Source organism: Homalodisca vitripennis, chromosome 6 (assembly GCF_021130785.1).
Source record: "Homalodisca vitripennis isolate AUS2020 chromosome 6, UT_GWSS_2.1, whole genome shotgun sequence".
NCBI classification, from domain to species: domain Eukaryota; kingdom Metazoa; phylum Arthropoda; class Insecta; order Hemiptera; family Cicadellidae; genus Homalodisca; species Homalodisca vitripennis.
This window is the reverse complement of record NC_060212.1, coordinates 35876653-35901790: the sequence shown is the minus strand read 5'-3', so window position 1 is coordinate 35901790 and position 25138 is coordinate 35876653. Positions and strand designations below refer to the sequence as shown.

At 33.5% G+C, this 25138-nt stretch overlaps 1 protein-coding gene across 2 annotated transcripts in view; it reads left to right on the top strand.

The window, feature by feature from the left end:
- Positions 1–4127: 4127 nt before the first annotated feature.
- Positions 4128–25138, top strand: part of LOC124364282 (E3 ubiquitin-protein ligase Su(dx)) — a 37418-nt gene continuing 16407 nt past the window's right edge. For both annotated transcript variants that reach the window (XM_046819630.1, XM_046819631.1), the window contains exons 1-9: positions 4128–4266; positions 9367–9481; positions 11788–11929; positions 12786–13066; positions 13738–13881; positions 15142–15283; positions 17124–17388; positions 17916–18076; positions 18303–18440. In XM_046819630.1, coding sequence (XP_046675586.1) covers positions 9436–9481; positions 11788–11929; positions 12786–13066; positions 13738–13881; positions 15142–15283; positions 17124–17388; positions 17916–18076; positions 18303–18440 — 1319 coding nt within the window. In that variant the 5' untranslated portion in view covers positions 4128–4266; positions 9367–9435. The remainder of the gene's footprint in view (positions 4267–9366; positions 9482–11787; positions 11930–12785; positions 13067–13737; positions 13882–15141; positions 15284–17123; positions 17389–17915; positions 18077–18302; positions 18441–25138) is intronic.

The following is a 25138-nucleotide window of genomic DNA, read 5'->3' as shown; positions in this document are numbered from 1 at the left end:
AATATGCTAACCATTTAAATAGTACGTGTCATACATACACAAATATCGAAAACAATCTTGCATTTTACACATATGCAAAAAAGTCACCTATTGTCAATTTTAGAACATTTTGAAGTTTTTAAAAGGGCAAGAATTTACAGGTATTAAAGAGCTGCAATCATTTACAGGTATTAAAGAGCTGCAATCATTTACAGGTATTCAAGAGCTGTACTCGTAATCATTTACAAGTATTCATTGGAGGGTCAAACTTGACAAAATGTATAATTTTGCTTTCAATTAATAAATACATTTAAAAGCAATGAAGACAAAAGTGAATATTTCATGTTTAAAAACCAAATGTGATTTTTTTGGCTGCAGTAGAATTCTACGATCATTGGCAACAAGACCTGTAGTAGAAATGAGTCTTTCAGATGGAACTGAAGTAGCCGGTAAATAAAGTCAATTATGGGTATAACATGTTTGTAGGAGGCACAAAAAGGTAAAAGATTCTCCCACATTTTTGTAATGGGTAATTGCAAATAATAAAGAAACAGCAGAGTGGAAGTAAGACAAGTCTATACTTGTCTGTTAAAAATATTCAGTGCAGATAAAGTATGCAAATACTAGAATACAAGGGTGTTTTCGAATACACCGTATTCGACTCTCCCATTACTAAATTGTGCTGATGTCACAAACCAAAGTGCTAGTAATACTACAAATGCAACACACAGAGATGAGAAATGTGATTATACCTTTCCATCAGAAAGAGGACAAATAAACCCATAATATAGACCACCTGTTTCCACTTTGTTTTTGCTTTGGAAGCCAAAGAGTTATCATGTTGTTTTGTAAGGGATAGTTCAAAGTGTTTCTCCTTACTGTTTGGATTTTGCTTTGTAACAAATTGCGTCTATACTAGAAGTGCCATATACTCTATCAAATTATTGACTCGCTGAGTCTTGTGAAGAGGCTGCTAAACCCTCCAGGTTCTTCAATACATACTCCTAGCTCAGATTATAAACTTTTACCTGTGATACAACAGCAGATACAAGATTTTCACAGCTGAAACATCTATGGTTGCCAGAAAAAATGTTTGTCCCTAGTATTAAACCCAATAAAAAAAATCCCACATGTAATATGTATATTATATAAGAAGGACATTTTTCAAGTATGAATTATATTCATGCACAAGATATTTTAAGAACCAGTTCCACGCTACATGTTTTGAAAATAACTATAATTTCTTCTCTGATGAAGAAATAATGATTCTCACTGAACAAAGTCTGAATATATAAATAAGTTTTAAAAATTTCAGATCTCTATCTGCAGTGGTTCCAGAGAGAAGTGCACCTAGGCTAACATGGACTGAGATAGGGAGGTCTGCTCCCCTTAACCTGTTAACACTAATAAAAAACATTTATTCAAATTTCAGTTTCTACAAGCTGAAATTTTGGCCTTCCAAACTACCAAAAAGTATTGTTGACATAAGAATAAAGTAAACTGGCGATGAATTACCATACATTTAATTTTAATTTTTGCTGTCAAGTAATAAATTGTAATACCAATTTTTTCTAAAAAAATAAAAAAACGATGTTGTTTTGATTGTAAATTTGTTAATTTTCAAGCTAATGACGTTTACTTTGGCTCAGTTTAAAGGTTTATTCAAGTACTTGAAAAATGTAGCAATTTTCTTTTTAAAGCTTTCATTTCCCCGCTAAATGACATGTGAAAGTTTCTATTTAGCCATGTTAAAAATCTACTTCAAATTCAAAAAGCTATAATTCTGTTTATATACCACCTACAAAAATAAAACAATACGCAACCTATTAGTTATTTAATTATATTTACAATTATTTATTCTATAAAACTTTAAGTTTTTAAGATATTTGCAAACAATCGCTAGAAATATGCATTTATAAGCTAAAACGGCCACATTTAGGTGGAAATATTTCAAATATATTCACTACTCAGAAAATGTTTTCTTAGAATTTGCCCCTCGAATGTTTAGGTTTTTTATAAAAAAATGTCCAACCCTTAAAAGGTGTGGCATCCACCCCTAGGGTAAAAGCACACATCGGCACTATATCACGTCTTGTTTCATGGGCTACTCCATGGCTACTAGTAGCAAAAATGCTTCAGTGACTTTACTACCACGAATGCACGATATGAACCTCGATTATATATACGAATAATCAAGGATATAAAATAACAAATAGCAGGGAGTGGAGTGCAACTCAAATTGTAGAGTACACAGATTATAACAGTTTTTGGTAGAATAAAAATGAATGCAATGTCAGTGTATCTGTATATCAAAGCCATTCGTCACTTCTAATTTAGTTGTGTTGAAAGCTCAAGATTGTTAATTTATGAACTTTATATTGCTTATAGAGACAAGTATATTTTTATTGCATGTGAATGCATCATCCTTAATTTTTTTTGGATGTATATACTTTGAGGGGGAAATAAATTGCACATAAGTTGGAACAAAGCCTTAACAAATATACTTTAATGGTAAACTTAACGTGTTTTCTTGTTAATGTAAATTTTAAGAAGTTAAAATCATAAGCTAAAATCCCAGTCAACATTACAATCAGCAAATGACATAGCAACAAATAATGAAAATACTAACAAAGAAAATCAGAAGCATCAGGAAAACACACATTGGATCAATTAATATGCAATATAATAAAGGAGCAAACGTTAATTATTGGTAATTACAAGTAATAACTACTATTAAAACGACAGCTCACCAGTACATAAGCATATAAATAGAATATGACATATACTATGAATGCATAATTAGAACGATCTTGCCATAAAGTCTTCTATTAAATAATAAGTGTACATAAAATTAAACACTTATGTGTATTATGCAATATTCAAATTATGCAATAATAAAACATATCAAGGCACAATCAAGATGTAATAAAAAAATTATGGTTGCCTGTAAAGTCGGTTTTACGGGCGAAGATTTTACGTGACAACGTCTTTTTCTCGGTAGAATATTTATTGATATGAATATTATTAAATTGCACAATAGGAACAAGGAATTGAATGAAAATAAGAATTGCACAAATTTTAACTATAGAAATATATTTTGTTTACTAAAACATTGTACATAATTTGAAATTAATTAAAATTTGTTATTGTAAATGGTAAAGTTGAATAAAACATTTACTAAAATTGGAATTTGAAATTCTTGCTAAACACAGTTAAATTCTAACTCCGCGCGTGGTGATTGGTCGGTTTAGTTCGTTTGTTTGGTCGCACTGTTATGACAGGTTAGAGGTTATAATTTGTTATTTTAAATGTTTGACTAGCAATACGCGCTGTTTCTTCTCAATCGACTGAATTACGATTGATTGCAGAGTGATTTAAACTAATAATTTACTTAACACTATCAACATTTGTCAATAGTATGACATAACCTATAAACTCAGTTTCTCAACTTTTGTGTCAATCTAACAATTAATCAATCAATCATAGTTTACGATAATGAAATATCAGTGTACAATTATTTACCTTTATTGTTGTAGTTGTTGTAAATGACGAATCTAAGCACTCCACATTTTCACGAATAAACATAGTTATCTGCTTTATCCCGTGCGGCGGACCCACTGGACGGGCATCGTAACGTTACCGGGCGTTACACTTTTTCATGAGTGACTCCGAGCCGCAACCTAATTTAAGACGTTGTCACGTCAAAAAGAAAGAAGTTTGGAAAAAACAACCACTCCCAAATTATATGTATTACTACAAGATAATCATATGATAAATAAATAAGTATATACCCTACTAAAAACTGTACAAACAGAGGAGGCAGTATAATACGCTTAATTTACACCAATGTATTTGGAGATTACAAAATTATGCTGTTATGGATTCTGAGACTCAGGGGAATGTTTTCCGCGTTAATCAAGAAAGTTTATTTTCCGGAGGGATGGAATTTGAACGACGCCGTTTAGATGCGTTCCACCTAAAATCGAGCACAGGTTATAGTAATTAAAAAACTTCATTTGTTAAATACGCATACACATTCACGTTTAAATTAAAAGATGTATTCTATGAAATCGTTCAACTCTTGGCAGCCTTTGAAATTTTCAAGGCGACGAATTATGACGTCAGAAACATCAGAGAGCAGTCAACTAATCAAGATTACGGCAATGGCGGATCAGTTAGTACTTCAGAAGTGGTTGATAACGTAATTATTTGGGGGTGTATCGCGTAAAATTTCAAGTAACTGTTGGTCTTTTAATACTAGAAAAGTGGTATTTTAAAATGTCTGCGGTAAGTTTGCATGTAATTGCTTAGACGTCGTGTAAAGTGTCTTTTTTAGATTAGTAATTTCCTTGTTGATTCACTGATTTGTTTATGAAATTGCACAAGTACTTGAATTTTTATTCTGCATATACTACAGGATGTATAATAAAGATTACATAATCCGCGTACGAGTTTATTTACCTGATAAAGGTTAATATTAGTGTTTACAAAGCCCCTTTTCTAATTCGATTAGGCTCTAGATCAAGTTGTAGATCACTTGCCAACTCAAGAAACTGTTCCACCTACAAAATCATCCCTGTTAATTGGATGGATTGTACCTCTAAGATACCTAGGATAAGTATTGAGTACAGTCATCTCGAGTAAGTTTATGTATATTTTCTTCCATTATTCTTTATTATAGAGTCCTGTTCAGTACAGGTTATAGATGCCCATATTACTGTTATCCACAATCAAATTGCAAATTTGTACAAATGACTACTGGCTTATTGCCCAAAGCACAGTTTCAGTCATTAACTTGTCTTCTGAATGACAACTGTGATAATATTAGGCATCATATTAGTCTTCTTCGTGTTACGAGTTCAAACTGACAGGATTCTATGTTCTAGCACCCAAACAGCTAATTTTAATTCAATTAGGCGTAACTCTACCTTTAAGTCTTTAGTACTTGAGTAATGATTAATTATTTAACCACGTTAACTAAAACAGCTGCAGTATGATAAGTACTCAACACTCAAAAGGAATCAAATATCAATTAGAACTATTTAAAAGATATCAAACATGTTTACTGGTTGTAAAGTAATTGTAAGTACTACACTGGTTGAACTTAGTATAAATAAAGTTGTATTATTTTCTATAATCTAAAATGTGTATATTTCATTTACATATTATTAAAACTATATACAATCTTAAGAGTCTGTAGGCCTAACATAATTCAGTTCAACATTATTGTTCAAATTAATTCGAACAAAGTTAAATCATGTGTTTGCTATTTGAGTAATGGCCGCTAGAGTTGAGATATACAATTATTTGTCAATAACATATTACAAAATAATGTGTTGAAATATTTCATTCATGTTAACCTGTTACTGTGGTTTTGTGTTTCCAACCGATCCAATCTTGATATTAGCATCATACTGTTATTGAAATGACAATACTAAGTTGTAAATAAACTGAGACTAAATCTTTATTTATATGATTGCTCACATGATCTGAGCTTGAATTTAGGTTCTATCTCGAGGGATGTTTTTCTTTTTTCACCTGAAGTGCAGGAGAAATACATGATCTGACGTCAGTGAAGTTGGGTGGTCTGTAACATGATCTGAGGTCGGAAAAGTACCAAATCAGAAATGCCCTTGACCATCAGTAAGAGATTCACCTGAACTTATGATGAAAAAAGAAAAAATCCCTTGAGATAGTACCCAAATTCAAGCTCAGATCACATAAGTGCTTTTAAGGTTATCTTTAATTTTGAAACTACTCTAGTAAGATATTTTTACCTAACCTAGACCTACATATATCACGTAATAACATTCCATACTGTAATATTTCCATGACCTAATAGCAGAAAGTCGTTATGAGAACGCTAAATCATTCAACTCAGTTGTTACTGGAAGAACAGTATCCCGGTAATAGGGTACCACTGATTAACTTGTTATAGACACTAATTACTGTTCATCTGTAATGGCCGTAAGTACAATGCTAGTGTACACGTTTTATTTTGTGTCACTGGTGTTAGACATGTTTATCCTTCAGAATAGTAAAAAGTAATACTGTGTATTGTTTGTTACATTTTATAAATACACATAACCTAGATAAGCTAGTCTTTTATTCATCATAAAATTATTTCTTTTTATGATATAAAAATATCCGAACTATCCTGAAATTTGAAATACCTGTAATGTAATTTGGTTTAAGTAGTTATATTGAGGATTCATTACTTATGAATATAGATAAATATCGATAAATTGAGTGTTGGACGCTTATTATACTGCAGCCCCTATAACTATATAAACCACTTTCAAAAATTTCTTAAAATAATATACTTTTATTTCACAAAAGATATTGTTTGTCGCAAACAATGTTGAAGTAAAGTAAGTCCACCATTGCACTCAAATCAGAGTACCAGTGGAAATGCCTAGACTATCAAATACAAAAACACTAATAGATATTAACAATTAATTATTGCCAGCTCTTTTTAAAAAATTGATTAACAATATTGTTCCAAAATAGTTCTGCGAAAGTAACATCATTTTTTTTTGCATTTGAGTAATGGCTGTAAATATAATGGTGATTTACATGAGTTATTTGTCTCAAGCTGTTAGAAACATTCATCCCCAAGTATAAGAATTAACTAAACATTAGACATACATTGTTTTATTTGTAACATTTTATAAATACACATAGCCGAGAGATTTTATTCCTCTTTAAATTATTAAATTTTGTCTATAAAAACAGCTGAACTATAATGTAATTTGAAATACTTATAACATAATTCGGTTGTACATTTTGGTTTCGGTAGTTTAGATAACCATGAATATTGATGATTCAATTGTGGTGGTGGCTGCTTATACAGCAGCTGCAAACAATATATTGCACAAAGATTGGTACTTTGGTATTATCTGGAGGCTACTATTTTTTCTTGCTGATATCACTTTCTTTTTAGAGACAGAAACAAGAACTGATAGTCATAATGACATGTAATTTTCACAATAAGTCAGATGAAGTATGTCATTTATAATAATGTAGTTTTTTAGGTCTCAGTAAGAAAAATAAATGTTCTAATTATAGTGGACTCAGGATAATACCAAAGTACCGTAAAATGATTAGTCTTATTATAAATTAGGTTATATCTTAGTTAGTCTCAACATAGAGGACAAAATAAGGAGGTTTAGGCTTGTTATAATAGGAGGGGATGTCAGGATTGTCATTTATGTAAGAATTTGGAGAGGAAGATTAGATCTACCAACTGAATTTGAAGATAATTAAGAGTTTTTCAATATATTTTTCTGTTTTTCGTCATTTTGGCCACACTCCTATCTCCATGGAAGTTGTTTATTTGTCATTTCTACCTCCATGGTGAAGATTATTTATCATATTTCTTTGTTATTTTGGTCCTGATCACTATTGCGCAACTTCTTTGGACATCTTAACATTGCTTTTCCTGATTTGTTAGATTTGATTGTGGAGTCATTTGCAGAAACAATCGTTTATCTCCTTTAAGGTTCCATTGAGTGATGTTTATCAGCATTTTAAATATAAAAGTTAGTGTTGTGAATGTATCTTAAAGTTTACTAAAAATTGTGTATGAATGGACAGAAAAGGTGTGTTGTTTTTTTTTACTTTGTATTGCTAATTTGATTTGTTTGCGCACTTCTAGTTTGCAGCAATTGTTGGCTATTGCCCTGCTACATAAAATAATGTGGTTAGGTGAGTTTGTGAGGGAATTTAAGAGGATTGAGTTCTGGCTTAAATGAATTATGGTATTATTTATTACAAAAACCTTTGGAGAATTCAAGTTCATTTGGGCTGACACCTCAAAAAAATATTGTAAATTTATCTAATCATAACTTCGTAATATCTTGCAAGAAGTAGTTACACTTTTAACTTTCTCAACTTTGTTTCATTTTTCATCCATTGAACTGGTTTTGTTCGCGAAGACTGTGGTAAAAGGTTAATGTTGCAAATCTTGAAATTATATCAGTGTGGATGTATAAACACAAATATAAATATGTTAAAGCAAACAAATTTAAACGTAACTTTGTACAAACCTAATAAATAATGTAAAAATGTCTAAACTATAACTTTGATTAATTTAATAAATGAGGAAAACTGACCTAACCATAACTTTCTAATTTTGTACGTATGTAAAGCCTTACAAACTGCATGTAACTTGTGATCACATCCGATATCAGTTTTCTGATTTATAAACATATGATCACAAGATGAACACATTTATTCTTGTATCACAAAGTGATGCAGTCTAGCTTCTAATTCATCAGATCATTATTCCTGCGTGTCTCTGATACTTTTAGATAGTCTTTAAAGCATATTCCAGCTGACTTTTATTTGATACCAAGTTTTTCTTCTTTTAGTAAGTTGTTTATCCACAACTTTTTAAGCATTCTAGTTGTTTATCCACTTAAGATGGACTGCCACTAAAAAGTTAAGATAATGTGTTCCACTCGAGCTGGTGTATGTGTGACACATTGTTTGTGCTCTTGACTTCTGTTCAGTGACAATGCTTGGGTTCATTTTCTCCTGTCTGGACTCTTAAGCTATTGTCGGCTATGATTCCAATTATTTTAGTGGCAATCCATTGTTGCTGAACATTGTAGGTTTTAAGTAAGGGTATCAATTTACAATAACGTGACCATGGAAAGGTATGTTCATTTTTTTTTCCTGAAAACTACAATTTTTCCTGAAAACAATAGTGAAGAAAAAATTCGTCGGCAACGAAAATCAAAGGAGTTACGATTTTTTGAAATCCTCTGAAAACTCTGTTTTTGACAGTACCTCTCTGGCAATTTTACTGAAATGATGACGTTAATCCTGTCAACGATGCCTGCCCGCTGCGCAGTGCTGCGCACTGCTTGCTCTTTTAAGAAAAGTTATAAATTTTAATCTAAGAGACTTGCAAAAGTCGAATCCCAGATCACGTGATGCCCCTGATCCTTAACCCTCCAAGTGTTGTTCGACAAAATTTTGTCGGTTATTTTCCATCCTTAATGCAATAATGCCCGAAAGGCATCAATATAATACAATGATATACTTTCCCCCCAGTTTATATGCACCTGTGATAATAATACTGGGCTATAAATGCCCAACCCATGAAAAAAAGTCCATTTTTCATGGTCACGGTATTGTAAATAAATACCTAAGTAAGTTGATCTTTCCAAACAGATGACGTAAGTAGTCCCTTTACACTGATGAACCAAAGTTGCTGTCAGGTACTAGGCATTAGGACAATCAGATAAGAATGGTAAGATTATTGCAGTATGCACTGTCTGCTAGTATCTCTAAACATTTAGATTGACCCTTGTATTTAAAAAATATATTAAGTTTTACAAACTGGTTTATAGTTTTGTTTCATTTATAATTTATTTTCAGGTTTTACTATAAGAGCAGCAGAGTCTAGCGTTTTAATTGTCTGTGAGGTTATCGCAAGTATTAACAAGAATGTCTGAAGCTTCGGCAACTGGCTTCTATCAACTAAGTGTAACGAGTAAGTATATTATATTATTCTGGTTAATTACGCATTATACCAATTGCACTTATTTTTTAAATATATTTTTAGTTAAAATCTTACCTAACCATATATTATATACATTTCAACACTTGCTGTTAGCAGTTTTTACTGACAACACTTCTCACTTTTACAGATTAAACTCTGCCCTGGAACTGACAAAATATTATGCAAAATTATATAAATCTACTGAGAATTTGGTTTATAGACAGTTATTTAGTAATTAGCCGCAAGAGTCAAGCATTGGTGTTTAATTTTGTTGCTAAAATAGAGTAAACTTATCATTGAAATACTATGAAATAACTTGTGTGTTACAAAATTGTGGTTGCTCAGATATTGATGTAGTGGATAGTGTTATACATTTAGCTTTGTTTGTGGATCATAGATTAAACTGGAAGATCCATGTAAATTATGTAAAGAATAAGAGCTTAAAATACATTAGGATTGTTTGTCTAGTCAAGACCATTTTGCGACGCTAATTTACTAAGGAGATAAAGTTAATGGGCTTATATTTCTACTCTGAAAACAGTTATAACTCAACTATTTTACAAAACAAAAACTACAAAACAAAACACAACAGTTAACTTTTAACAAAAACTTTTTTAGTTAACAAAAACTATTTTTGTGAATAATAAATAACAGTTAAGAAACAAACCATACTTTACCTATATTTAGAAAGTTTAATATATTACCGTTGTAAAACTTGTTTACTGTATTATGAGTAACAAACAACGAATTGATAACTGTAACACCAATAACGGTCTGAGAAGTAGATAAAATGCTTATATGCTAAGCCCACTATGTATAAGAAATTCTCTATGTATCTTACACAAAAATTTTGTAACTCTAAATCAAATAACATAAAATTAATCCATAGTAAAAAACTTTGGAAATTCTTAAAATTCATCTTCTTTTCCAAGAAAATCTCAATGTATTTTATGATTGCATTATTCGTGCTGAATATAATTGTTTTAAAGTTATCATGGCAGTGCAATAAGTGTAGATATCATGAGTTGTTCTTTTAGTTGTATTTTTTATGTTTGGTTATATTATCTCTTTCTTTATAGGCTAATAACAGAAGTTTATCGACCAGCCTAAGCCCTTCTAGAGCTCTTATTTAGTTTTAAGTTTATGTGTTCCACCCAACTCAGGTATTCTGTAACCTCAGATTTATTAGTCTTATCACATATAATATGTTTATGTGACATACTATGTAAACTCGTGATTAATAAAGAGATATGACTTCAGATGATTTTTTCAAGTCATATATAGGTTTGCCAGACATTTTTGTAGTCTAGGAGCCAAGATCTAATTTGCACTTTGTAAACTCACAATCTAGTGTTTCTTGAAATTGATTTAGGAATATTTTCTGAAAGAGAAATGAATCGCCACATTGATATTGGTGGAGGTTGAAGTGGAAAGTTATCAAAAGGGTTAAAAATATGAAACTATCATTTTTCTCAGATTTTATTTTTCCTAACTTGAGACGCTTAAAACTGACTGAAAGGCATATAAATAATAATCACATTACTATCAGATAACAAGACGAGACTTTAAATCACCACTGTAAGGCTCTGTATATGGTTGGATGAACTTCTATATATATAAAAATGAATGTTTGTGTGTTTCTCCTTTATAGACTCAGAAACTATATGACCGATCATTATGAAAATTTCTATGTATATGTATTTTTCCACATAGAAGGTTTATATGCTATGCCCATTGATGTAACTCACCACCAGGAGGCGCTGCAAAATATATAAGTTATCAAAGCGCCTGCACATTGTAAACTACAATTACGAGATAGTTGTGTATAATAACCACACACTATGTGAAGGCGCTAAGTTTTTATGGATATTTGTCTTTCAAATGAATTTCTGTTTGGCCTTATGGCTTGAATGTTAGACCACTTTATTAATTAAGTACATGTACGTGTACAATGGCTGTAAACATACACTTTTGGCAGATTTTCTTGATAGTGTCAACAAGGTAAACTTTACATCGGCGTTGACAATATAATTCACTTGAACCAGAAGTGCTCATACACTAGCAAAGCTTACAAAAAGCGTACGAAGCCACAGGGAACAGCTAGTATTTAATATTTATTTTCGTGTCTGACAGCTGGGGTTTAGGTATATCTAAGTAAAAAAAGACAATCTGAGAAAAGAATTATAATTTCGTATTTTTAATCCTAAGAATTTTCACATTATATTTTAAAACTGCACCCTGTCATATTCTGTACTGCCTTGGTAAAGAACTACAGTTGTGATATTTTTCTGTTTTAGTTGAATGTGCGCATTTGAGAGGCAGTGGAAGTTTTCTTAAACCGAACCCATACGTAGAACTGTCTGTGGATGACAAGGCGCCACGGAAGACCGAGGTAGTTAAGTGTACTTATCAACCCAAGTGGAATGAGGAATTCACTGTGTAAGTACCAATCCAGGACTTTATATTTAACTTGATCCTATACTATTGATTATACTGCCTTTTTTTTTTTTAATATAATCAGCAATAATAAGCATTTAGAGAATGATTGATGAACTGAAGTGAACAAACACAACATGTAGAAGGAACTGACAGTTCAGTTGGATTAAGTGCAAAGTGTCACTTTGCTTGGTCACCTCTCTTGTCCACTTTTAATGACGTCTGACATTGCGATTTTGTCGTTCCACTCGTATGCTAGATGTAATCCGACATTGTATAGCTGTCGTAAGTGAGCTTTCTGCATGTTTACGACATCCAGTCAGGATAATGTTGATCTAAGGAGCCTCTCTCGGACACAGAATTGGTCTTGGAGTCACATCTTCGATTCCCGTGGCTGACGCTAGGGATTTTTGCAGTCTAGTATACACTTAAAATAATAGCATTTAAACCTAAAAATCCATTTAAAACAAAATAACACCAGACCATTTCAAAATAACTATTTTTAAGGAAACAGGAATTTTCCGGACATTTGCCATTGTTCAGTGATACAGTACAATATTGATTGTACTGTATCACTGAACAATGACAAATGTCCGGAAAATTCTGGTTTCCTTCAGAATCCTTCCATCTTCAGAATCAAACTTCAAACAAAGAATAAACTATTTTGTTATGCAAAAATATTGACGATGATGATAATTTTCAGGGTACTCAAGGATGTTTTACGGGAATGTTGGAGAGTGCACTGCTCACACATTAAACACATTGACACCTTTAAAATCTCTTTCTCCTTGATGGAGTCTTAATTTTACTTAATGGGTGTAGGTGATACCGTAGGTGAGTTATTGTTGTGATTGTGCAGGTTGATAACGCCGTACTCACACCTCCACTTTCGACTATTAGACCACAGCACGTTCCGCAAGGATACAGTGGTCGGTGAGAAGAAGCTGATCCTGTACGATGTGTTGGCGCACTACAGTGGTCGCTGCGAGCACCTCGAGGTCACTCTTGACCTCATGACTGATGCCAAACATGACCTCACACCCATCAAGGTCGGTGACCTCATCATCCTCCTCAACGGCCTCAAGATCGATATGACCACCTGCCCACCGGAGACTGCTCCGAGACAGGTTACGCCATTAGGTAACTAACTAGTCATGTCATTGTGTTGAGTGAAATTTTGGTGATCAAAGTTAGTGCTAACTATTTTGGTTACACTGCCGTTCTTGTTTACATTGTAACATTTCTGAAAACTGTGTCTAGTTGAATCTAGAGATCTTGATTTATAATTTGGTGTTAGATTTGTAAGGTTTAAAACAATTAAATTAAGATTAATAATTACAAATATAGTGATTTGACATATTTAAGCTCCTCTAATCACATTATGAAATGAAAATTATAGCTGTTGTATTTAAATAGGCCTAGCAAATTCCATGGTATTGAACAAATATAAAAATAGAAAATACGAATAGTAAGAACAATATTTATCATTTGTGCAATTGTAGTAATTATTTGATCTGTCTACATAAAGATAACAGTTTTAGCAATCGATAATTTGCACATTGCTGATCTGCTGTTGTTTTCAGTTAGACGCAATAGCTTAGCAGCAATGCACAAATATTGATTATATTTCATAATTAATACAATTTATTTTTGTATCTACTTTTAATGTTATGAATTAGAGGTCAATATTTTATGGTTTAGTTTTTCTATGCATTAATAAATAAATCGATTAGATTGTCAGATGTACACTGGCAAGTATTTAAAATGCTGGTAATGAAATGTTTATGATTTGGTTCAAACTATTTTCCTAGCACCAACAAACAACGATGTTGCCAACCGTAGTGTGCTGAATGGAGGAGTGAGAGCGAGGAGTAGACCTCCAGGTGCAGAGAACTCAGCTCCTCCCGTTGGTTCTGTCGTGTTGCCCGAACTGCCAACAAGGCCTGTCAACTCAGGTGGGTTACTAGACTAGACGGGCATGTTCATCTTTTAACCGAGTCAAGTAAAGATCACATGTCCCATAATAGTTATGCCTACACTTTATTTTCTTAATCATAAATCTTATTCAACTAATTTCCAATAAACTGAGCTAAGCCCAAATTCAACATGTATTATATGTTGTATGTCGCCAAGCTAACTACCTGGTGAGAAATAAACACAAGCATTTTTCAAACCTTGTAAGAGACACACCTTGACCAGGTTGTATTAGGTAAATGTAACATTTGGCTGAATGTATTGTCCTTGGCAGCCAACAATAACCAATAGAAAACCTGGAAATCTAAGGTGGGGAGTTGAAGCCAACGGTGGGGGCTTTAGTCCTCGGCAGTGACATCCAGAGTATATAAGCTCCTGAGAGCCCAAAAACTCTGTCTCTCAGCTCTCTCTAGACTTTTGTAGATTACTTTGTATATCTCTTTTGTTATCCCTCTTGATATATTAAGTTTTGGACTTAAAAACAATTGGTCTCAAATTCCTCATAATGTTAGGCGTCACAGTACTGGTTCTGCTGGACGGTAAGTTGTATCTGCTGATAAACATATAACTCATTCATCTCATTTCACCTTTTAAAAGTAGTGCAAAATTGTAAATTAAAGTACACTAAAAGATGTTTGATTCATGTTTGTAATTTGATAACTGTGTAAAAACGAAGTATCATCCACAAAGATGGTTGATCACTTTGTTTGCCATCCTGACATCAGAAAGAGTAATTAAGATAAGTTAAGTTCTGGGCTGTTCAGCCAATCATCCTTTCCCCTCATATGTTACATATATATTGAAGAGCTAATGTTTATTAATATATTTAAATAATCTTCCCTACTCCTGATTAATATAAATGAAACTAGTTTGTAATTCAGTTCACTGGAACTAATTATTCGTTTTCAGTGGATCTATTTTCCCATCCATAACCCAAGTTTAAACCAATACTTTTGTTGTTTATTCAAAATGTAAGTAAAAAATCCATTTTATAATCTAAAAAATTAAAATATTTTAAATTTTTGAATATGTAAACAGATTAAATATTTTACCTACTTTAGGGTAAAATGACATGAGAAATTGATTGGTTGACTATTATATTAATTAATTTAGCAAGATTTCTTTGTTTTTGTTGATAGAATCTTATTTTTAATTATACAAGCCATGTAACATTTACAGTACTAGTTTATGAAAAGCTAAATGTTTGTGGGATGTGATGAGAATAGTGGTTGTTGTTGCAGTGAGAAGTGTGGTTCCGAACCCCGCAGCCTCTTCTGTAGTGCCTCCAATGCAGAATGGCTCCACAGGGCCCCCGCCGGGTCCGGCTCCTGAGCCTCCAGAGGCAAGTGGGGCCCCTGCCACAGAGGAACCTCTTCCTGCAGGGTGAGTAGATACTGACAATTGCCTGCCAACATGTTATATACGTATGTGATAAGAAATAATACAAGGACTATTCCAAAAGTGGGTGATAAGAAATAATACGAGGACTATTCCAAAAGTGGTGGGAGTAGCTCTTCCTCTCTTACACATTGGTGTGCACAGAAGTTCAGTCAGCATTTAGCTGTTGTACGATCACTTGATGTGTGCCGTAGTTGAGTTTCTCTCCGATTATGAAAACAATATTTAGTGGCAGCTATTTATAGGGAACTGTGTGCTGTTTATGGGCTATATGTTATGTGTGTAGGGACAATTGCTATATTCAAGTGAAACATTGTAAAATGAATATAAATGTGTTTAGTTTAGATTGTAACATGTGTAAAGAACTTTTTTCTTTAAAACATGTGCTAATAATCTGTTTTTAACAGAATTCAATGATTTTTCTCATTAAAAGAAGGAAGAAAAGGAGGGAAACACTGATTTTTTAATTATAAATGAACATTTTTTGACATGATTTTTTTAAAATTTTACAATTCTATAAAGAGGCATGTAACTCGGTGCCAGCACTCAAAGTATTAACCCTTTGAACCCCAGACCAAAATATTGATGGTGGAAAAAACGTACCAAAATCATTTGACCTAAGAACTACCGAGAATCCCCGGAGCAGAAACAGCTGTTTTGCATACTGTTTGTAAAAAATTAATACTTTTGCTATTTTTTATGCTATTGTCTTGTATTACACACCAAAATGTCCAGAATGAAATTGTATACACAGAAAAAGATTAGTCTGAAGTATAAAAAAAATGTTTAACAGCATTAAAATAATTTTAAAATATATGTATATAGATTTTTAGGCAAAAAAATTGATTTTAAGATTTTTTAATTAAAAAATAAGAAATATTTTTACCATGGGCACCCACATTTTATTTTTCTAAAATTAGTTTTGTGTATGTACAAAAAAAAATTATATTGATATCTCTAAAAATAAACTTTTTTTGAATTTTTATATAAAAAGTGTGCGACTTGTAAAAACATCTAGGCGTACAACACAAAAATCACTGATATTACCTAAATAAATAAATTAGTAAATAAATAAATAAAAAAATTAGTATTTTAATAAAATACATATAAATTTGTATTAATACTCATAAAATAAGTATTTTACGATTTCAAATAAATATGTATTAAAACGCATATACCATGGCGACGATATTACGTCGCCCGGGGATTCTCGCAACTTCATTGGCGACGATACATCGTCGCCGCGGGGATCTTCGCATATCTTCTCGGCGACGATATTTCGTCGCCTGGGGTTCAAAGGGTTAAAGATAAAATGAAACTTGGAATTTGCCAATTTCAATAAATGACACACTTTGATGCACTAATTTAGATACAGAGTTGGGTTTGAAGAACACTGTACAATGTGCACACATGGCATGTAACATGCACAAGACACAGGAACAAAGCTTACACGCAAGTCTCAAGAATTTTACTCTTGCCTTCATGTGTGCATGGAGTCATTTATACAGCATGAGATTTCTGTGATGTTTATAGAAAGGATTAAAAAGTGTGGTTAAATTTTGAATATTTATGTCAAAGTACGAATATAATTTTGTTATTTCGATACAATTTTTATGCAAAGACAAATAATTTTTGTAGTTTATTACCCTCAGTTTTCAATATTATGTAATTTAGATAAGGTTTAGATTTTTTTAAATTACTTTAAAAAGGGATTACAGAATACTAAAAACGTGGTTCCCATTTTGAACTTCGAACATGGTATCAGATAAGTGGAGTTAGATTGTATCAGTTTTATTGAAAGTAATAACAATTAACGTTTACTCAGATGGGAGATGAGGTACGATGTGTATGGTCGGCGGTACTATGTGGACCACAACAGCCGCAGCACCTCGTGGGAACGTCCACAGCCACTGCCACAGGGCTGGGAGATCCGCAGAGACCCACGTGGCAGGATATACTATGTGGACCACAACACACGGACCACCACGTGGCAACGGCCCAACACCGAGAGACTCCAGCACTATCAGCAGTGGCAGGGCGAGCGGGCACATGTCGTACAGCAGGGCAACCAGCGTTTCCTCTATCCTCAGGTACGTATATAATTGAGAACATGCAATTTTACTGCTCTAATGTAATCAAATTCTACCCTTTGAGCTCCAGGCAATCTGCTCATTAAATCTCTATTCCAATTGGGATGCAAATCAGTTCCACATTTATTCAATCAATAAATTTAATGTACATTTATGATAAATCTTTAAGTTTTCACAAAATATCAAATCACAATTTTGAAATATGCAAAAAGTATTTACTTACAGTGAAGTCTTGAAAAGACAAATAATTATGCCAAATCACAATGCTTTAATTTTAAACATTTATGAGTTATAGATTTTGAAGAATAACACAACGTAAATGTTAGGAACAATGCAAGATACATGCATGTTTTGTAAGACTTTTAGTACCTTATTTTCTTTTAAGGAATATGATCATGTAAATTTTAAGGCACATGTTTTCTAAATCCCATAATCATCGACCATGGTACGTAGTAGGTTACAGTAATGCTATTGTTGTTAAAGTTGGACTAACGTTAATAAATTAGCTAAATACTCCTGTTGAACAGCAACCAGCTGTAAACTCTGGAGCCACAGCCAAGGTGGAAGAGGAAGATGCGTTGGGACCTCTGCCCAAGGACTGGGAGAAGAGAGTCCAGCCGGACGGGCGAGTGTACTTTGTCAACCATAAGAACAGGACAACACAATGGGAGGATCCAAGAACACAAGGGTGAGCGTACAGTCAGTGTGGTAGTTACTTATCTGCTGTATAGAGTATTAGTAGTTCATTTGTTAGTTGAAACTTACAATTGATTGTTTTGTAAAATAAAAACTAGACCTACGGTAGGTTAACTTGCTTATAAGAAAGGTTGACTGACGTACTTAACTGTATTAAAATACTTCAGGTACACTAATTTACTTAATTTTGTTATTAATCAAGTTTATTTATGTGACAGATTGGAAGTAGCCCCTGATGAACCACCTCTGCCTCCAGGATGGGAAATACGGCTGACGGAGGACGGTATAAGATACTTTGTGGATCATAACACTAGGACTACAACATTTCAGGACCCTCGACCTGGTGCCCCTAAAGGGTTAGTATTGTTTATATGTCACAATTTACCAGGTATATTGTGAGGTTACAGAAAACCCATTACAGTGGAAGCTCTGATCTTAACCAGCCAACAGACCAGAACCCAGACCGATTGAGCCAAACAATGTGGTTATCAAACAGTGATTGTAGCATCAGGTTATGGCCAAAATATTGTATTTTAATAAAAAATGGTGGAAAACATGCCTGTTTTCGTAGCATTATCTCTTACATTGCAGTTTTGAAGGGTGCTATCTCTTTGCTTTCTATGAACATCATATCTGATGATTTGTCCTTTTGTTCATTGTATGAGGCATCCTGACAGCCTTCAGTCTCGTTAACAGTGCTAGGGAGAATGCCCACATATTGTGGCACATCTGACAAATCGATGATCTTTCACAAATCGTAAATATATTTCCACCTGTTGTCTTTTAAAAATAATGCCACATCGAATATCATGTTAAGAAACTCTCCTGCTATAAAATCAACTTGGATTGTTAAACCTTAACAATTTTTTATGGTTAATCCAGTTACTACTACAAGCCAATCCAAGTGGCCATGGGACTTGCTTCAAAGTTTTGCCAATGTGCTCGGCTCAGGCATTCATACCGAGAAACACCATGGGCCGATAAGATTGGCTTTCCTTATTATTTTTACTGTACGATTGTTTTACCGATGAACATAAAATTTACACCAATATATAGGGTAAAGAACCACTCTAAATAGTTGCTTCGTATAAAATTACAAAATTAATATATCTAAGAGTGTTAGAACAACAAAAGATATCAGGTAGGCCATGATGTGCGAGCTGTATGCTTGGGTCAGCTGATTAACATGGTTTGTAAATATGTGTAAATAGTATCAAACATGTTTTTATTTTTTTATTTCTTCAGTGTTTTTACTGTAATAAGAAGCTAGCTTTTATGTGCTAACTTTGGGCTATTGGGATAACAATAATACAGTTACACTATAATTTCAAAATTTTAAATAAATATATAGTTAACACAAAATTAAAAGTTACATATACTTTAAAAAAAATTAAATAAAGCTAAAAAATGTTACCATATTTTTAACATAAGTAAAATTTAAAATCTAACACAAGTTTTCAAAATAAACATATAAATGTAAAACAATTAATGACAAACAATACAAAATATATAAATTATAGCTCTAGCTATTGTTTACTGTTCAAATATGTTTATTTACTAACAATTTCTTTTATTTTTTATTACATTGTATAAGTGGATTTTTCATTGTTTGAAAAGATGTCAGAAATAGGTGATTTCTCCATTATGTTTTCAGTTGTAGCGCTTGTCGTCTGGTCTGCAAACATTCAGACTTGGAGTTTGTGCGGTCGTATGTCTTTGGCGATTAAACTATTAAGATCTTGTTTTCCACTGTGACAGAATATATTTTACCGTGATTTGCGAGCATAAACTCGGCCAAGTTCAGTAGCTGAGTATGAACTGAGAGTAAGGTAGTAAGTGCTAGGTAATAGTCTAGAATTCCCCTGATCAGGCTTGAAAATCTAGCAAATGCTAGAGAACAATCTCCTAAATGTGTTTATTTACACAGAGTTACAAGCATTTACAATGAAATTAAATGAAATGAAAAATGTCTTTATTTACAGAGGCGAAGTTAGGACTTAAAAGTCCTCTCTACCACTTAACCTCCAAACAAAACAAACAAAGTAAAATATAATCATACCTATTACAACATTGTAAGTGACACGTAAACTAAATCACTTTAATAATTAATTACATATTGGATTTAACATAATAATGTATATATATATATATATATATATATATCAATTACTATCCGTCTCTACTAAATGTCAACCGTGGTTATTCACATAAAACATAGCATTATAAGGTAGTTGTTATATTTGTGCAAATACCAGTTTATATTCACACCACCCAGTGTTTAATGTCATTCCTTGCAGTTATTTCCCATACAATATAACTTGTGATTCCTTTATTCCAACTTGTGATCTGATCAAATCTCAACATTGTAGATTACTGCAGTGTGGTAGATCGTGAACTATGATTGTCTGACATTAGTGATACTGGTAACATTGTCAGCTAATACTCATGATAACAACTCTCAACATTGTAGATTACTGCAGTGTGGTAGATCGTGAACTATGATTGTCTGACATTAGTGATACTGGTGACATTGTCAGCTAATACTCATGATAACAAATCTCAACATTGTAGATTACTGCAGTGTGGTAGATCGTGAACTATGATTGTCTGACATTACATTAGTGATACTGGTGACATGTCAGCTAAATACACATGATAACAAATCTCAACATTGTAGATTACTGGCAGTGTGGTAGATCCGTGAACTCTGATCAACTGACATGTTCATCTAATACTCATGATACACAACTCTCAAAACATTGTAGATTACAGGCAGTGTGGTAGATCGTGAACTATGATTGTCTGACATTATGCTGATACTGGTGACATTGTCAGCTAATACTCATGATAACAACTCTCAACTATTGTAGGATTACTGCAGTGTGGTAGATCGTGAACTATGATTGTCTGACATTAGGATACTGGTGACATTGTCAGCTAATACTCATGATAACAACATCTCAACATTGTAGATTACTGCAGTGTGGTAGATCGTGAACTATGATTGTCTGACATTAGTGATACTGGTGACATTGTCAGCTAAATACTCATGATAAACAAATCTCAACATTTGTAGATATTACTGCAGTGTGGTAGATCGTGAACTATGATTGTCTGACATTATGTGATACTGGTGACATTTGTCAGCTAATACTCATGATAACAAATCTCAACATTGTAGATTACTGCAGTGTGTAGATCGTGAACTATGATTGTCTGACATTAGTGATACTGGTGACATTTGTCCAGCTAATACTCATGATAACAAATCTCAACATTGTAGAATTAACTGCAGTGTGGTAGATCGTGAACTATGATTTGTCTGACATTAGTGATACTGGTGACATTGTCAGCTAATACTCATGATAACAAATCTCAACATTGTAGATTACTGCAGTGTGGTAGATCGTGAACTATGATTGTCTGACATTAGTGATACTGGTGACATTGTCAGCTAATACTCATGATAACAACTCTCAACATTGTAGATTACTGCAGTGTGGTAGATCGTGAACTATGTGATTGTCTGACATTAGTGATACTGGTGACATTGTCAGCTAATACTCATGATAACAAATCTCAACATTGTAGATTACTGCAGTGTGGGTAGATCGTGAACTATGATTGTCTGACATTAGTGATACTGGTGACATTGTCAGCTAATACTCCATGATAACAATATCTCAACATTGTAGGATTACTGCAGTGTGGTAGATCGTGAACTATGATTGTCTGACATTAGTGATACCCCCCATGGTGACATTGTCAGCTAATACAACATGATAACAAATCTCAACATTGTAGATTACTGCAGTGTGGTAGATCGTGAACTATGATTGATCTGACATTAGTGATTACTGGTGGTACATTGTCAGCTAATACTCATGATAACAAATCTCAAACATTGTAGATTACTGCAGTGTGGTAGATCGTGAACTATGATTGTCTGACATTAGTGATACTGGTGACATTGTCAGCTAATACTCATGATAACAACTCTCAACATTGTAGATTACTGCAGTGTGTGTGGTAGATCGTGAACTATGATTGTCTGACATTAGTGATACTGGTGACATTGTCAGCTAATACTCAATGATAACAAATCTCTCAACATTGTAGATTACTGCAGTGTGGTAGATCGTGAACTATGATTGTCTGACATTAGTGATACTGGTGACATTGTCAGCTAATACTCATGATCAACAAATCTCAACATTGTAGATTACTGCAGTGTGGTAGATCGTGAACTATGATTGTCTGACATTAGTGATACTGGTGACATTGTCAGCTAATACATGATAACAAATCTCAACATTGTAGATTACTGCAGTGTGGTAGATCGTGAACTATGATTGTCTGACATTAGTGATACTGGTGACATTGTCAGCTAATACTCATGATAACAAATCTCAACATTGTAGATTACTGCAGTGTGGTAGATCGTGAACTATGATTGTCCTGACATTAGTGATACTGGTGACATTGTCAGCTAATACTCATGATAACAAATCTCAACATTGTAGATTACTGCAGTGTGGTAGATCGTGAACTATGATTGTCTGACATTAGTGATACTGGTGACATTGTCAGCTAATACTCATGATAACAAACTCTCAACATTGTAGATTACTGCAGTGTGGTAGATCGTGAACTAAATTGATTGTCTGACATTATGTGATACTGGTGACATTGTCAGCTAATACTCATGATAACAAATCTCAACATTGTAGATTACTGCAGTGTGGTAGATCGTGAACTATGATTGTCTGACATTAGTGATACTTGGTGACATTGTCAGCTAATACTCATGATAACAAATCTCAACATTGTAGATTACTGCAGTGTGGTAGATCGTGAACTATGATTGTCTGACATTAGTGATACTGGTGGACATTGTCAGCTAATACTCATGATAACAAATCTCAACATTGTAGATTACTGCAGTGTGGTAGATCGTGAAACTATGATTGTCTGACATTAGTGATACTGGTGACATTGTCAGCTAATAACTCTCATGATAACAAATCTCAACATTGTAGATTACTGCAAGTGTGGTAGATCGTGAACTATGATTGTCTGACATTAGTGATACTGGTGAACATTGGGTCAGCTAATACTCATGATAACAAATCTCAACATTGTAGATTACTGCAGTGTGGTAGATCGTGAACTATGATTGTCTGACATTAGTGATACTGGTGGACATTGTCAGCTAATACTCATGATAACAACTCTCAACATTGTAGATTACTGCAGTGTGGTAGATCGTGAACTATGATTGTCTGACATTAGTTGATACTGGTGACATTGTCAGCTAATACTCATGATAACAACTCTCAAACATTGTAGATTACTGCAGTGTGGTAGATCGTGAACTATGATTGTCTGACATTAGTGATACTGGTGACATTGTCAGCTAATACTCATGATAACAAATCTTCAACATTGTAGATTACTGCAGTGTCGGTGATCGTGAACTATGATTGTCTGACATTAGTGATACTGGTGACATTGTCAGCTAATACACATGATTAACAAAATCTCAACATTGTAGATTACTGCAGTGTGGTAGATCGTGAACTATGATTGTCTGACATTAGTGATACTGGTGACATTGTCAGCTAATACTCATGATAACAAATCTCAACATTGTAGATTACTGCAGTGTGGTAAGATCGTGAACTATGATTGTCTGACATTAGTGATACTGGTGACATTGTCAGCTAATACTCATGATAACAAATCTCAACATTGTTTAAAAGATTACTGCAGTGTGGTAGATCGTGAACTATGATTGTCCTGACATTAGTGATACTGGTGACATTGTCAGCTAATACTCATGATAACAAATCTCACATTGTAGATTACTGCAGTGTGGTAGATCGTTGAACTATGATTGTCTGACATTAGTGATACTGGTGACATTGTCAGCTTAATACTCATGATAACAAGCTCTCAACATTGTAGATTACTGCAGTGTGGACACCCCCCCCCCCCCCCCCCCTCCCCCCCCCCCCCCCCCCCCCCCCCCCCCCCCCCCCCCCCCCCCCGGTTGTAGATCGTGAACTATTGATTGTCTGACATTAGTGATACTGGTGACATTGTCAGCTAATACATCATGATAACAACTCTCAACATTGTAGATTACTGCAGTGTGGTAGATCGTGAACTATGATTGTCTGACATTAGTGATACTGGTGACATTGTCAGCTAATACTCATGATAACAAATCTCAACATTGTAGATTACTGCAGTGTGGTAGATCGTGAACTTATGATTGTCTGACATTAGTGATACTGGTGGACATTGTCAGCTAATACTCATGATAACAAAAATTCTCAACATTGTAGATTACTGCAGTGTGGTAGATCGTGAACTATGATTGTCTGACATTAGTGATACTGGTGACATTGTCAGCTAATACTCATGATAACAAATCTCAACATTGTTAGATTATACTGCAGTGTGGTAGATCGTGAACTATGATTGTCTGACATTAGTGATACTGGTGACATTGTCAGCTAATACTCATGATAACAAATCTCAACATTGTAGATTACTGCAGTGTGGTAGAAGATCGTGAACTATGATTGTCTGACATTAGTGATACTGGTGACATTGTCAGCTAATACTCATGATAACAACTCTCAACATTGTAGATTACTGCAGTGTGGTAGATCGTGAACTATGATTGTCTGACATTAGTGATACTGGTGACATTGTCAGCTAATACTCATGATAACAAATCTCAACATTGTAGATTACTGCAGTGTGGTAGATCGTGAACTATGATTGTCTGACATTAGTGATACTGGTGACATTGTCAGCTAATACTCATGATAACAACTCTCAACATTGAGAACCACTCCATTGGGTGCTTGAATGGAATTAATTGATAATTTTGCTTATTGCAATATTGTAAATTTTTCATTGTATTGCAATTAAAGTTCACTCAATTCTTATGACTTTTTTTTGTTTTGGCAGTAAGTTATACTGTAATTATAATAAAACAATATTACGTCTTCAACAGATAATTTGTTTTCTTTTTCAGGTA